General features: G+C 42.2%; 1 protein-coding gene across 3 annotated transcripts in view; it reads left to right on the forward strand.

Annotated features, from left to right (window-relative positions):
* The window catches only part of CNTNAP4 (contactin associated protein family member 4), a 431,793-nt gene that overhangs the window by 361,360 nt on the left and 54,612 nt on the right, over positions 1-15,821 (forward strand). For all 3 annotated transcript variants that reach the window (XM_090038567.1, XM_090038569.1, XM_090038566.1), the window contains exons 15-16: positions 1,071-1,198; positions 15,518-15,688. In XM_090038567.1, coding sequence (XP_089894693.1) covers positions 1,071-1,198; positions 15,518-15,688 — 299 coding nt within the window. The remainder of the gene's footprint in view (positions 1-1,070; positions 1,199-15,517; positions 15,689-15,821) is intronic.

Below are 15,821 nucleotides of genomic sequence, written 5' to 3' on the forward strand. Positions count from 1 at the left end.
CACAACTATGGAAGGCCGGGGGAAAAAGTCAGCCAACACCAAGAAGACCTTTCATGTGGGCAAGTCCATGGCTCAGGATACTAGCAAAATGGTTTCCACAATGCATCCTCTCAGTCCTACCTTCAGATCCTGTGGTTGTTTCTGATTCCTTAATATGCCCATTAATGTAGTATTTAGCTTGCAACTTCATTACAATTAGTATGCTATTGGGCAATTAGACATGATTTAAGGTGTTACAATTTCCAAAGTGGTTATGGTTAGTTCAGCACAAGTAGTCCAGTACTGAGTGCCTATGTAACCCAGGAGTCCAGTGTTGCTCCTAAAGATAGTTAATTGAATATCCAAGATATTAGGGAATATCCCACCTAAGGTTAGAAGCATTCCCAATTCTCAGTTCTTACTCAAACTACTTGACTGCACCTCTCCCTTTCTACAGAATTTATGCAATACGTATTGGTCATCTTTTGAATACTACCTGCATAATTCTGGTTTGGTGGTTTTTTTGGTCTTGTTTTGCTTTTGTTTTTTTGTGTTTTTGTTTTTTGTGTTTTAATGTGCTATACAACATTATAAAGTTGAATATAAAAGAATAGCATCATGACTTCAGAATTCAATTCCCTAAATAATTTAATTGTAAAATGGCTTGCCTTTCCATTTTTTTTAAACCAGTGCTTTCCCAATGACACAAAATTACTGACATGTGCAAGTACACTAGACTAGCTACGTTTAGGAGAGCAGTTAGGTACCTAATTACATTGAAAATAAAATCTCATGTTCCTGTAGGTGATCACAACCCTAAACTTGCCCACTATTTCTAGAGGTTCAATTAGGTGCTTAACAGATTTTAAACCTCTTAAGGACCACAAGATCAATGCTAAAGAATCTGTAAATGCACTCATACTGAAAATTGCCTTTATTACTTTACACTGCAGCTGTATCTTTTGAAAATGTGGTCACATATTGCTTTTTGGAGTTCAGTGCATATAGTACAGGGGCAATATACATCTCTTACATGGCTTTTAATCAGAAACAGTTGAGACATTTTTTTTGTTCTTATTTCAACTTTTCAGGACTAATGATACTGGATTCCTCTCCAATAAAGAGCATCTTCCAGTAACTGAAATTGTTATCACAGATACAGATCGACCAAATTCTGAAGCAGCTTACAAGCTTGGGCCTCTGCTTTGTCGTGGTGACAGTAAGTAATAACAGACATTTTCTTTAACAGGAGTTTAAAAACTATAATGATTGACCAAAATTTGACATGCCATGTATGGTAATAAACTGAAAGATATTTTAAGACAATATCATCTAATTGCTTGTGGCTAATTTAATATAGAGTAAGATGGAAAATTTTTATTCAAAGAACCTAAATAGATTGTTGTTGTTTTTTTTTTTAAAGACATGCATATAGGGAGATTATAGTGATGCTAAACATAGCAATAGTTAGTGTAGATTGCAAGCAGGCACTGGGAGGATGAACTCATGTTTTCTGTGTTCTTTTAACTCAGTCTTGATTACAACATTTTACTATGTAGAGATTGTTATGATCATCTTTTAGAAGGTCAGGAGAAATATACTCGCAGTCCTTTTTCTACCATGAACCCCTATGTCTACCTAAAAATGGTTTATACCAGATACAAGATGTTTGTGTACTTGGTTTATGTAGGTATATGAAAAAACTGCAGAAAGAGAGAGTCTCCTGGAAGACATGGCTGATATTTGCAAAGCACTTGTAAGCAAATTTTTAACTAAAAATGAGAATCGCCAAGAATAACAAAATGTATACAGTGGCACTAAAATATAGGGCTGATGGTTATTGATTATATAAAGGTTCAAGAATAGTCTTATGAATAGGAGAAATAGTTGAAAGATAGTGAGATATCAGAAACAAAACTGAAAATTTACTTGCCAATATTAAGTAACTAAATTGTGTGATGAAATTTCTGTTGTTATTAATGTTACAAACCCCACAACATCAGATCACAAAATCATGGGAATTGTGGGGTATCGTGCAGATTTTCTTGCGTTCATTGTACTGTTATGAAGTGTGGAGTCAATGTTATGCTTTATCCATGCATGCTGCTTTTATCACTATGGATGTTATTCTTTCTGTAAGTGTAGTTATGATTTTAGATATTGATTAATCAAAGAGACTGAGGGATGTATACTTCAGGAAAAAGTAGTAGGCAAAACTACTGAATATCTCCTGCCATTGTGTTCTAGAGCAAGGACAATTGTCCCTCCCAGTCTGACTGAAGGAGCCATTATTAGGTTGGGCACCCAAGCATTGTCTGCCTATAATATGAAAATGAATCCCTCAGTAGCAAAGGTAACTGAAAGTAATGGTCCATGAGCCCGAAGAAGGTCAGATGTCCCAGGAAGAGAGAAATTTCTAGAGCATTCTGAGATACTTGAGCAATTATGACAATAATTGCTGGTGGTGGGTACAGGAAAGAAAGTGCTAACTTTTCTCAAAGGGAGCTGGCAGTCCTCAGTGTGCTGTGGCAGCCCAGTGGGGTAGGGAAGGGGAGAAGATGGGGTTGCCTGCTCAAAGGGCTGTAGGCAAGATGTCTGCCACTCCCACCCCTCACCACTGATTGGTTGTGAGGGCTGCCTCATGTGGCCCCACCACTTTCTGCCAATTGGTGGTGATGGGCAGGACTTCATGATGGACAGCCCTTGTAGGCATTCAACAGCAAGGGGTAGGCCACATGACAGGCAGTGCCCTCCCCCCCCCCACAGCCTATCAATGGTAATGGGCATGGCCACTGAGGCCTCTTGGCCAGTTAGAGGCAGGGGGTGCCCACTATGTTCTGTATGTGAAATGGCTTCCCAGGCCCATGTTCTCTCCATTAAATCAAAGGCAGCCCCCATGAATTAGGTAGGTCCCTACCCCTAACAAATGGGGGAGGTGGGGAAGCACTCCTCATCTTGGAATCACGCAAAGAAGGTATTAAAGGGAGAAACTAAAGGCCTTGCTTTAACTGTTGGTTGCCCAGAAAAGAGAAGTGGGGGGGAGAATATAATTTCTGCTAAGTGCTATGCTTTGAGTAGAAAACACTTTTTTGCATGTTATGCTTAAACTATATATAAGCACACAGCATTTTGTTTTGATCATGGAAAAGTGTGGATTTTGTTATATAGTATTCACTCACACTCACACACTTATAGTATAGCATACATATAGTGGCATTTCATTTTAATCATGGAAGAAGTGGATTTTGTTTTTGTGGGTTTTTATTTATTTATTTATTTATTTATTTTTAAATCGGAAAGTTTGGGATTTTTTTTTTTAATTAGAGAAAACAAGGATCCCTGCTGACTTCAGATTCAACAGTCTAATATAGAAAAACATATTTAATGCACACATATATGGGGGGGATTAATTAGAAAACTTTGGATTTTTTTTATCAGAGAAAATCAGAATCCCTGGAAATCAGATAAAACTGGCATAAGAAGGCCAAAGACAACATAGGCTAATGAGAACTCTTCTAAAACATGCATGACACTTTTGTTGATCAATAAAAATATTAGAGTTACTTATTTTTAAGAAGAAGAGTATTAAATGAAAGCAAACTTTCATGAGATTCTAATTATAAGCATTGAAATGACATTTATTTTGTTCTGTACCTTTTGGGTAGGTGAATAATACAGAGATCTATTGGCAAATACCCAATTCTCAGTAGTGCTGTCAAACAAGGAAAATGTATATTCTTGGACTCAGGAGTGTGGCTGAAGTGTTCACAAGAGAAATGATTTCTGCTTTTGCCACTCTAAAGACTAAATTTCAAGAGGGCTAAATGATGTGATCTACTTCTGGGGGGGATATCCTCTTATTACCCATATATTTTATTCTTTTTAACAGACATAAATTATTACATCTCATAACTGCTCACTGTTAAACTATTCAGATGAACATAGGAGAGAATGTTTACTTTTTTTGTCATGTACTTGTGTTAGATTTCATAAATTATTTTAAACTGGAAGGAAATAAATGATTGTAGCTCCAATAATCTATTTATTATAGGGCACTTTTATATGTATAAAATATCATTTTATAGCAAACAGCAAAATAAAGTAAATCTGTAAGTAATGCAGTGAATTGTTTTAAACAACACTTTCATTTTTTGGCAATATAAATTAGGTTAATTTCTTCAGGTGTTTCTAACCCTTGTTGTTTTTTATTAATTGATTTTTCACAGATGTGGTCCTTAGCTTCTAAACTTTAATAGCTCAAAGAAACAAGCTGTAGGATCACTTAAGATTTTTCATGTATGATATGAAAAACAACAATAGTTCTGCGAACCTACCCAAATAGTGATTTCCCCCCCACCTTTTTAAAGGGGCTTTTAAAAATTATTAATAACTTCAACACTTCTGAAATAGGTAAACATCATCCAGTCCATTTCACAGATGCAAAACTAAGGCAGAGATTTTGTGGCATTCTCAAGGACAGATATAACCACAGATCACCAGAAGAATAATAACAGTAAATATGTATGGCGCTATAGCCAGAAATAACTCAAGGCTTAGAGTCCTTGGGTGTGTCCATACATGCAGGCACATGCACTTGCAGCAGCTCAAATAGAAGCAGCACAAATTCATGCTGGAGAGTTTTGCCTCAGCACATGTGCCTGGTTATGCGCTTTGGTGTGGGGCAAGTTGTGCTACTTGGAGCAAAATGCCCAGCTCCTCCTGGATCTGCACCCAGGGGGAGCTAGAGACTGTATAAAACCTGCCCTGCGCTGGCCCCTGCAATATAAAAACCTGCCCTGGTGAGCAGCTCAGGGCTGCTTTTCCTCAAACTTCTGAGGCTCAGCCAGTTGGTATCTTGGGATGCTACCCCTTGTGCCAGCTGAACTGCTGAAGCAGCCTTTAAGTGAGTTCTCTGCACCTTCTACCTTCTGCAGAAGTCTGGAAATGGTGGCTGCTGCCTGGTTGTGATCTGCTGCCACCTGCAACAGCATGTGTCACCTTGGACCTGCAGCCCCATGACTGCATGCCTGCCAGACTCAGATGGGGTGCCCCCACCCTTCCATCTAGGTTGTTATCATCCAAGAGATGTGCTCCTTGTGGTGGTCTGCTTTGAACTGTCAAAGCATGCCAAGAGGTCAGCCACCTAGTCTGCCCTCCAGCTGGGTCACCAGTGCTGCTCTGACAGGGTCCCCCCCACTTGTCTCACCAGCAGAGATCCCAGTGTTCCCTGTTTAAAAATTGCAAATTCTCTGATAAGAAACCCAAATTCTCTCATTAAAATACCCAAAATAGTGTTCTTCCGCTATTAAAATGAAACACCATTATATAGACAGAGATCAGTTGGGCAATGTTTTATTGACATATTTACAAGTTTAAAGCAATTTGCAAGCTTACCAGTACCTTTGTCATCATAATAAAATTAATTCTAAATATTTATATACTTTGGGATTTCCTTTGTGTTTTTCTGTCATAGAAAAATCACTACCCCCTTCACTTGCCAGGATATTCAGTGCTGAGAAGCACTGACATGCCAGTGCCCTACCCCTGCCCTTGGCCCTCTCAACTCAAAGCCCACCCCAGTCCAGCCCCAGTCCTCTCACTCCTGATCCATAGTCTTTCCTGCCCACACTACCTCTCTTCCAGCCACAGATCTGTCCTAGCACCAAAACATGAGTCCAGCTGCTGCTGTCCTACCTCCTGCTTTGTGGCTCTGAGCAGTGCCAGCCCTTGCTTTTATGCTCCCTGCCTCATCCTGGGAAGTCCTCAACTGGGAATCATGGGCTGATCTGGGCCCTTTGCTCTCAGGTTGGCCTCCCCTTGCCCAGGCTGCTCTAGGGGGACTCTAAGCCCAGCTCTGGCAGCCTCTCTTGCGCAGAGCACTCCCCAACCCCCAATCACCCTCTTTCGCTGATACACCCCTGCTACCACCTCCTCTCCTTCCTCCAACCCATCATACTAACCAAATGGCTCCTGGGATCAGGTTTCCCCCTGGGTTGGAGCTACATGTCCCAGCACTGGTGTGGGCACAGGGCAGGGCTGCAGTGTGGCAGTTTCCCCTGCAACTGCAGCTCCCCCAAGCATGTCCTCTCCTAGCCCATGTGGTTGGCTGGGCATGCAGGGTGTAAGATTTGTGAGGGGGCTGTGAGATTGGGGGAAAGAGGTGTGAGGGGGTGGGGTGTGCGGGGGTTAAGTTTGAGGGGGTATGGGGTTTGTGTGGGGCTTTGGGGTTTGTGGCTGGGTATGTGGATGAGGGGTTTGTGGGGATGGCTTTGGGGTGTGGAGTTTGTGGGTGGATTGGGGGAGAAGGTGGGTATGGGGGGCTGCTCAGGAGGGGTGAGTCCCCTGCCCCAGGAAGCTCACAGACAGCCCATACAGTTCATGGGCTGCCCACTACAGGGGCCACACCTTGACAAAGTAAATATGAAAACATATGGTAGATAATTAAGTTAACATGAGGTTGCAGAATAATGCTCTCGCCAAAAGGCCTTATGTGACTTCATATATGAATTGAAAATATTTAGTAGGTATAGAGAAATGTGATTCCAGCAGTGTAGGGATGCAGCCGGGCACCCTGGGGAAAGCAGAACCAGTGAATTCCAGTTGCTGCTGTGAAAACAGATCTTCAGCTGCCAGTAGTAGCTGCTTTTTTTTTCTTTTTTGCTCCTTCATAGGTTCATAGATGTTAGGATCAGAAAGGACCTCAATAGATCACCGAGTCTGACCCCCTACATAAGTAGAAAGGTGTGCTGGGTTCAGATGACCCCAGTCAGATGCCTATCTAATCTCCTCTTGACGACCCCCAGGGTAGGGGAGAGCACCACCTCCCTTGGGAGCCCTTTCCAGATTTTGGCCGCTCGAACTGTGAAGAAGTTCTTCCTAATGTCCGGTCTAAATCTGCTCTCTGCTAGCTTATGGCCATTATTTCTTGTAACCCCCAGAGGCACCTTGGTGAATACAGCCTTATCAATTCCCTTCTGCACCCCCATGATGAATTTATAGGCAGCCACAAGGTGGCTTCTCAACCTTCTCTTATGGAGGCTGAAGAGGTTCAGGTGCCCTAGTCTCTCCTTATAGGGTTTGGCCTGCAAGCCCTTAACCATACAAGTGGCCCTTCTCTGGACCCTCTCCAGGTTATCCATATTCCTCTAAAGTGTGACACCCAAAACTGGACACAGTATTCCAGCTTTAGTCTAACCAGTGCCCAAAAGAGGGGAAGTATCACCTCCTTGGTTCTGTTTGTCATGCATCTGCTGATGCATGATAAAGTGCAGTTAGCTTTATTGGTGACTTTGTCACACTGACAACTCATGTTTATCTTGGAGTCCACTAGGACTCCGAGATCCCTTTCTGCTTCCATGCTGCTGAGCAGGTAATTTCCTAGGCAGTAGTTGTGCTAGACATTTTTCCTCCCTAAGTGCAGCACTTTGCATTTCTCCTTGTTAAATTGCATTCTATTGTTTTCTTCCCATTTGTCCAAACTGTCCAGGTCTGCCTGTAGTTGTTCCCTGCCCTCTGGTGTGTCCACTTCTCCCCACAGTTTTGTATCATCTGCAAACTTGGACAGAGTACACTTCACTCCCTTGTCCAAGTCACTGATAAAAACATTGAAGAGTATCGGTCCAAGGACCAAGCCCTGCAGGACCCCACTGCCTACGTCCTCCCAGGTTGATACCAACCCATCTACCACCGTTCCTTGGGTACAACCCTCTAGCCAATTAGCCATCCACCGGACTGTGTAATTATCCTAGTCACAGCCTCTTAATTTGTTCACCAGTATGGGGTGGGATGCCTTATCGAAGGCCTTCCTGAAGTCTAAGTAAATGACATCTACCCCTACTCCTGCATCCAGGTGTTTTGTAACCTGGTCATAAAAAGAGACTAGATTAGTCAGGCATGTTCTACCTGCTATGAACCCATGATGGTTTCACCTCAGCATACTTTTTCCTGCTGGGCTCTCACATACTTGAGCCTTAATAATCTTTTCAAAGACTTTACAAAGGATGGAGGTGAGAGGATCCTATAGTTGCTTGGATCCTCCTTCCTTTCCTTCTTGAAAATAGGGATGGCATTGGCCCTTTTCCAGTCTTCCAGGACCTGGCCATGCATCACGAGTGCTCAAATATTCTTGCCGGTGGCTGTGCAATGACATCATCCAGTGCCTTCAGTACCCTCAGATGGAGCTCATCTGGGCCTGCTGACTTAAGCACATCCAGTCCTTCCAAGTGACTCTGCACTATCTCAGGGTCAATGCTTGGTGGTCTGGTGCCTTGCTGTTGATCCTCTACAATCCCATTGTGACCCTTGTCTTGCCCCTTGTTTAGGAACACTGAGGCAAAGAACTCATTGAGGAATTCAGCCTTGTCCCCCCTGTCTGTGACCAATTGCTTTTGCCCATTCAGTAGTGGTCCTATACCACCCTGGGCCTTCCTTTTACTCTCTATATATCTTTAAAACAATTTTTGTTATCCTTAACTTGGGATGTCATCCTCAGCTCCAAGGTAGCTTTGGCCTTTCTAACTGCCTCGCTACAACTGCGAGCCAAGGAAGCATACTCCTCTTTAGTAATCTCTCCCTGTTTCCACTGCTCATGTGCTCCCCTTTTTGCCCTTAGGCTGCTCTGGATTTCTCTGGTTAACCAAGGAAGCCTCCTGGCCCCTTTCCCCCTTTTCCCCCACATTGGGATCATCTCCCTCTGTGCCCCAAGGATCACTTCCTTAAGGCACAGCCACCCTTCCTGGGCTCCCATCTCACCAAATCTCTTACCCTGCAGTGTGTCATTGACTAAATGCCTGAGCTTGCTGAAGTTAGCCTTTCTAAAGTCTAGCACTTCCACCCTACTAGTTACCTTTCCCACTCTAATGCCTTATGGTGAATTCTGTTATTTGGTGGTCACTGTCCCCGAGGTGACCACTGCTCTGTAGGTCCCCTACCATGTCATCCCCTGTTGCCAGTACCAGTTCCATTAAGGCATTCCCCTAGTGGGACCCTGTACCTCCTGCATCAGGTGGAGGTCCTGCACGCAGGATAGGAACCTGCATGAATGGTGGGAATTTGCTGTCTGCGTCTCCCAGCAGATGTCAGGGTAGTTAAGTCCCCCATGACTACTGCTTCCCTAGTCTTTATGGTCTCTGAAAGCTGCCTCAGGAGTTCCAAATCTAGTTCTTCCCCTTGGTGTGGAGGTCTGTAGCAGATCCCTACCACCAAATCCCTTTCCCCTTGACCTCCATGTATCTTAACCCACAATCCTTCTACTTTCTCCTCTCCCAATTCCATTTTGATAAGGGTCGGTGTATAACTCTCCTTGACATAGAGCACAACCCCTCCCCCTCTCATCCCTACTCTATCCTTTCTGTACCTTATAGCCCTCAATGTGTACTGCTCAGTCATGGGTAGAGTCCCACCAGGTTTCTGTTAACTCCACTAAGTTGTAAGTGTTTTCTGCAAGCAGGAGTGCCCAGGTCTTGACTTCACTTTCTGCAAGCAGGAGTGCCCACTGCCTGGGCACTGACTTCATCCCAAGTCAGTGCCCAGGCAGTTGCCCCTGTCACCCTCCAACCTCCCAGTACTTATGCCACAGTATTTGACATTGATGCAAATACTACTGGAAACCTAAATGCAATTCTTGTGCTCACAATTCAAGGAGGCTGCTAGTAAACTGGGGGGGTGGGTGCGGTATCCAGGTAAGCACAGATGTTTGTTTCCCCAGGGACAAGTAGCAGTGTGACACCTTGTACTACTGCTACTTGTCCCTGGGGAACACCCATGCCACATGTGCTCTGGTGCTCACATTATCCCAGGACTTCTGCCATGTGTGCCACCCCAGGGTCAAAAAGCACCCCCATACTGCAAGGTAGCAGCATAGAGAATGCCTGCATGTGTGGTGTGTGATACAATAGATAGGTTTGCAGAACTACATGTCGCATGTTCACGGTCACCTGGACACAACCTGGAGGGTTAAGGGAAGGGTTTAAAAAATATTAAAGGTTTGGAAAAATGTCTTAGGGTAAAAACAGATGTTGGGTTCATCCTAGGTTGGATTGCCGCAGGCTTTTACTCTCATCAAAATAGGCAATTATTTATATATGCAGCTTGAATGACAACTAACTCATATTAGCTCTAATTGTCCTAAGGAAAATACTGGGATACTTCAGACTGGCTTAAAGTAGGACCATAGGCTTGCAGGTTTGTAGAATTTCAGAATAAAAGGCTCTTTCCTGGAAAAATCCGACATCTGCTTTCAGAATGTAAGAGTGATGGAGCTCAATCTCTTCAAAATAGGAAAGAGAAGGAGATTATAAAAGATAATTATTAAAAAAAGAGATAAAATTACGAAAGAATCATATTTTCTCAACACTGCACTTTCTTTGAATAAAAAGGCTAATAGCATACTGTGTTGCATTAACAAGGACTGTTGTTAGCAAGTCAAGGAAAGTGATTCTTTAGCTCTGTTGAAGCCTAATCTGGAGTACTGTATCCAGTTTTGAGCACTTCACTTTAAGAACAGTGGGCGTGTGTAGATGAAACAGGGGCCCTAAATTGAAGCAGTGAGTTTTAAAATCACCATTTCAATTTAGTGCTGATTAACCCTCCTGTGTCATGCACACACCTTACCTGCCTCTCCGGAGAGAAGGGGAGGGCGAGCTGCTGGTGGGCAGAGAGGTCCCTAGACTTGGGGGGGGGGGGCTGGTGCTTCCCTCTGTGGCAGCTGTGGCCCCCTCCAGAGCAGCACCCACCCTCAAGCACCCGACTCAGGCAGTCCTGGGGGGCACCGCAGCCATGGAGGGAAGCATCTGGCCTCCATGCAGCTCAGGCAGGCAGGCTCGGGGGTGGGGGGAAGATCAGGGTTGCTGCTTTTCCTGGGAGGCGCTGCTTTCCTGGGCTGCTGCCAGGCTGCCTGCACGGCTTCCTGCAATGCTGTAGAGCTGCATGGAGCCTGGTGCTTTGCTCTGCGGCTGTAGGGCAACAAACTAAAACTCCACGAGGGAATTTTTGTTTGCTGCACCCCAAGTTATTTAAGGTGCATTATGCCACCGAATTTCCTACAGCGGCTGGAATTAATGCGCAATATGCCTCCGAGGCATGCAAACACCAACACCATTGAAGTGGTGGAAAAGCATTTAACCCTCTTCAAAGTGTTGTGTATGCATGCCTCTCGTTTAATCTACACATGGCCCTAGTGTGTAAATTAGAGAGTCAAGAAGAGAGAAATTAAAAAATGGTTATAAATCTAGGGGACATGATTTAGGAATTAAGGTTGAACGAACTGGGTTTATTTAGTCTGGAAAAGAGAATAATGAGGGGAGATTTGATAGCAGTCTTCAAATACCTCAAGGGTATTTGTAAGGATACAGCAATAGACTATTCTCTGTGGTTGCAGGGGACAGGACAAGACATAAAGTCTTAAATTGCGACAAGAGAATTTTTAGTTGGATATTAGTAGAGCTTTGTAACTATGCTGGTTGGTAAGTATGGGAACAGAATACCAAGAGAAGTTGTGGTATCTTCATCCTTAGAAGAATTTAAGAGAAGGTTAGACAGACACTTGACTGAAATTATTTCTCTAGGGATGATCCTGCCTTGAGCAAAAGGTCTCTTTTCTATGTTTCTACATGTCTTTTATTTTCCTGCATGATTGTGAAGAAGATCAATTTGCAAAAACTGGGCTCTTCAGTCTAGCAGGCAGAATTATAGCTATTCCAACCTGGAAGTTGAACCTAGCCAAACTTAGACAAAGTTATTTTAACTGTGAGGTTATTTAATCATTGGAAAAAAACTTACCATGTATTGTGATGGATATTCCTTCCTGAAAATTATTGAAATCAAGATTGGATGTTTTCTAAAACATACTTTCTTTAAAGAGAGAATTCAGGTAGCTTGCAGGGTCTGTTTCATACCAGTGTTCAGGGAAAATGATCACAAAATTTCCTTCTGGCCTTGTAATCTATGGATTTTATAATAAGCTGTCATGCAGTGGAGCTGGAAGTAGTGATAAAGATGGGGTGTCTGTCCTCTACAGATTCTCAGAGGCAAACAGTTGCCAGCTGGCCAGATTTTGTAACATGAGCAGGAATTACTTAGAAAAGTTATCTGCAGATTTTTCAGTAATTCTGTCCATCTTTCTGCCATGCTGAGTAAGGAAATGTTTGCATGCAGCACCATTAAAAGACATGCAAGTATGAAAAGAAACAGCTGTGAGTAAATCTTGCAAGTAGCAAATTATGTTATTCCAGGACTGCCACTCCACCCAATTTTGCACTGGGACAAACAATCAAAATAATATCAGAATAGAAAGCAAGATGGAAGGGGCCAGAGCAAAAAGTTTCAGCTGTAGAGACAATGGCTTAAAACATGCATAGCCTATGCCTTTTGCTACTTTCATTGAAGTCAGTTGGGCTATTCATGTAAAGTTTGCAGTTTTCTCAGTTTTCAAGAAGCACAGCTTTCCATCATACTGTTACTGCTGTACACTTGCAGTCTAATCCTTACTGTATTCAAATGGCATAAAGCTCCTGTTGTCTTAACGGGGACCAGGATTTGGCTCTTAGAAAAGCCCCTTCTGTTAAAGAATCCCTGGATATTTATACAAGCTTCATTGCGCTTCACTGAACTAGGAGAGATCTACATGTAGGGAACACCACAGTGTTTAAATAAAATCTTTATCTTCAGAATTTAGGTCTTGATTTTCAGTCCTGTATTTTAGCCACACACATCAGTACATGATAGGTAGTATTTAGTGCCTTGCTCAAGATTTCTTTTCTTCTGCCCTTTTTGGAGGTAGTAAAATTTGTCTACAGAAAATGTTTTTTTGCCTGTTGAACTGCAAACTAAAAATTATATATTTTTTTCTCTGTTTTGCTACAGTATGGATCTGTCTCTATGTATTTGCTTCTGCTAGGGCTATATTTGGTTTTATTCCTGTAATATGTTATATTCTTAAATAGTTCATGCACCTTTTTCAGGATTGGGATAATGCAGTAAAAAAGAATAGAAAAATAAGATGGAGTAAGAGAGGAATAGCAAGCATAATAACTTTTAATTTAGTATATAAACAGAACTTCCCATCTGAAGGTTTCAAATGAGATCAGAGGTGCCATAATTAAAGTAGAAAAGATTTTTTCTACCTTTAAACTTAAAATGTTCCAGTGTACTTGTTAAATGATATGGCAATGAAAGCTAGTCAATCTGTCCCCCCTGCTAAAGCGTTCATTCTCCCAAGTCAGGACTATTGAAATGCTTCATTGAAGCTTAACATGTCATTTATTTGTTGGATCATTGTCTTTTTTTTCCTTTTAATTGCCAGCTATGTTTTCCCAATTTTGTATAAATTGCTAGTATTAAACTTCCTATTGTGTTTGAATTACTGACAACAACCAACCCATTGTTTTCTAAATAGTCGTTATGTGCTCTAATCATAATGGTACTGAAGTTCAGCTTTGTAGGAGCTATGACCAGAGAAAAACCAAGGGCTCAGAGAAGGATTCTACAGTCTGAGGGTGTCTTTACATGTGCTCTGGAGTTGGAGGGGGAACTTTAATTAGAGCGGTTTTCAGGAGCCGCTCTAATGACAGCACCCTCAGCATCTCATGCATTCAGCATCCTGCTCTTCAAAATGGCAGTATGGACACTTTAACTATGCTTGTTTTACAAGGTTTAGTTGAGGCTCCCCCATCGCCATTTTGAAGCATGGGGGCACTGAATACACATGCCACTGAGGCTGCTTGAGCATAATAATCAGCAGACTAAATTAATCAAATCTAATTAGCAGGTGTCAGGCATATTTGCAGGTGCCCTAAGTGTTTTATCTTCATGGTGCTTCCTCTGGAACTTCAGATTTAGGTCCTTGACTACCACTGAAGAGCCTACAGCATAACTCAGGAGTGGGAGATGTAAACTACTCTTTTGTTCTACCAGTTCTGGAACATACTTTTACTGTTGTTGATATGTCCCATTATCTAAATAACAGCACATCCCTTATCCAAACAATGGCCTGGCTGGCAAAGGCACTTATGGTTGGGGAATTTCCAGAATGCAAGAATGTCCCAACTTTGGTAGACATTGGATGTCCACAATGTGACATGGGTTTACATTGTGGATAAGGGAGAAATTAACACATTTAATCTTTTTTTATATATTTTATGAGAGTTCTTGGGGGGAAAAGTCATAATTTTGCATCGTATTTAGGAGTTATGATGTTAAGAGAAGAATATACACTATGTGACACTGGTCAGGTTGCAGTTGGAGTACTGTGTCCAGTTCTGGGCACCACACTTCAGGAGGGATGTGGACAGCATCGAGAGGGTCCAGAGGAGGGCCACTCGCATGATCGGGGTCAGCAGGGCAGGCCCTACAAAAAGAGGCTAAGGAACCTGAACCTGTTCAACCTCCACAAAAGAAGGCTGAGAGAGGATCTGGTGGTCACCTATAAACTTGCCAAGGGGGACCAGCAGGCAATGGGAGAGTCCCTCTTCCCCCCGAGCACTACTGGGGGTTACAAGGAACGTAGGCCATAAGTTGACAGAGAGTAGATTCAGACTAAATATCAGGAGGCACTACTTCACAGTCAGGGCAGCTAGGAGCTGGAACCAACTTCCAAGGGAAGTGGTGCTTGCTTCTACCCTGGGGGTCTTCAAAAGGAGGCTAGACAGCCACCTAGCTAAGGTCATTTGACCCCAGTATCCTTTCCTGCCCCTGGCAGGGGGTCAGACTAGATGATCTGCTTAAGGTCCTTCCGACCCTACCAACTCTGAAAATATGAAACTACACTGTTCTTGCTAAATTTGATAAGAAGATATTGAATGCTTCATTTGATTTAGAAAGCAATATAGCTTATTAAAGAGAGAGATACACCTGTAAGAAGCTAGCAGTAATAAAAAGGTGTTTCTAGTTGGGCAGCATATCCCCACTGGAACTGAGTTTTACTAGGGATTTTCGATAACCTTTTTAATAGTCAAGAGCAAACTTGAACAAATTATAATGAAATGTCAACTGATGGAAAAAAATAAAACCAATGGAAACTATATGGGTCTGATCTTGTAACCTTTACCCAAGTAGTTGCATTGACTTCATTTGGACTAATCAAGTGAGTAAGGAAGCAATATGAGTCCCTAAACTGTAATCAATTAAAGGGCAAAATACTTACATAGAAGTTTAACATTTAACAGCTTCTACAGAAATTATTAAGATCCTTATCCTACTGAATGTACTGTAAGTGGCAAAACTCCTGCTGATTTCAGTAACAGTCGGATCAGGTTTTCTGTTCATAAACTCAGCTATTTGTGATTCATTAGAAGTGTAATATACAGACCACTTTCTACCAGTAGTCACTCGGGTAGCATGCTACTGGAAGAGGTGGAATCTCAAGTCATCTAAAATCATTGTTTTTCTTTACTTTTGAGAGTTGAAACATGTGTAATGCTTTACATACTGCCCCTTGCAGTTACTGTTCTTTTAAAATTGCTTTTGTTTTTAATGTTCCAGTTCTGTATGGATCAATATTGGACGTGCAATTTCATTTAACATTATCTTTTACTGTAACCAGGAACATTTTGGAATTCAGCCTCCTTCAATACTGAGACCTCATATCTTCATTTCCCTACTTTCCATGGAGAACTCAGTGCAGATGTGTCATTCTTCTTTAAGACTACAGCTTCTTCTGGTATGTTTTTAGAGAACCTTGGCATTAAGGACTTCATAAGGATAGAGCTGTATGGTAAGTCCTATTTACTAAGGCTTTGCTATAAATAAAATGAAAATTTAACCCAAAAGGGCCATGATATTTAAAATTTTCTCTATTATTATTGTTGTTTGTGTTTGATTTATCTGTTTACTATTCTTATAGTAGC

This window comes from Crocodylus siamensis, chromosome 3 (assembly GCF_052110815.1).
Source record: "Crocodylus siamensis isolate JL-2025a chromosome 3, ASM5211081v1, whole genome shotgun sequence".
Taxonomy (NCBI): domain Eukaryota; kingdom Metazoa; phylum Chordata; order Crocodylia; family Crocodylidae; genus Crocodylus; species Crocodylus siamensis.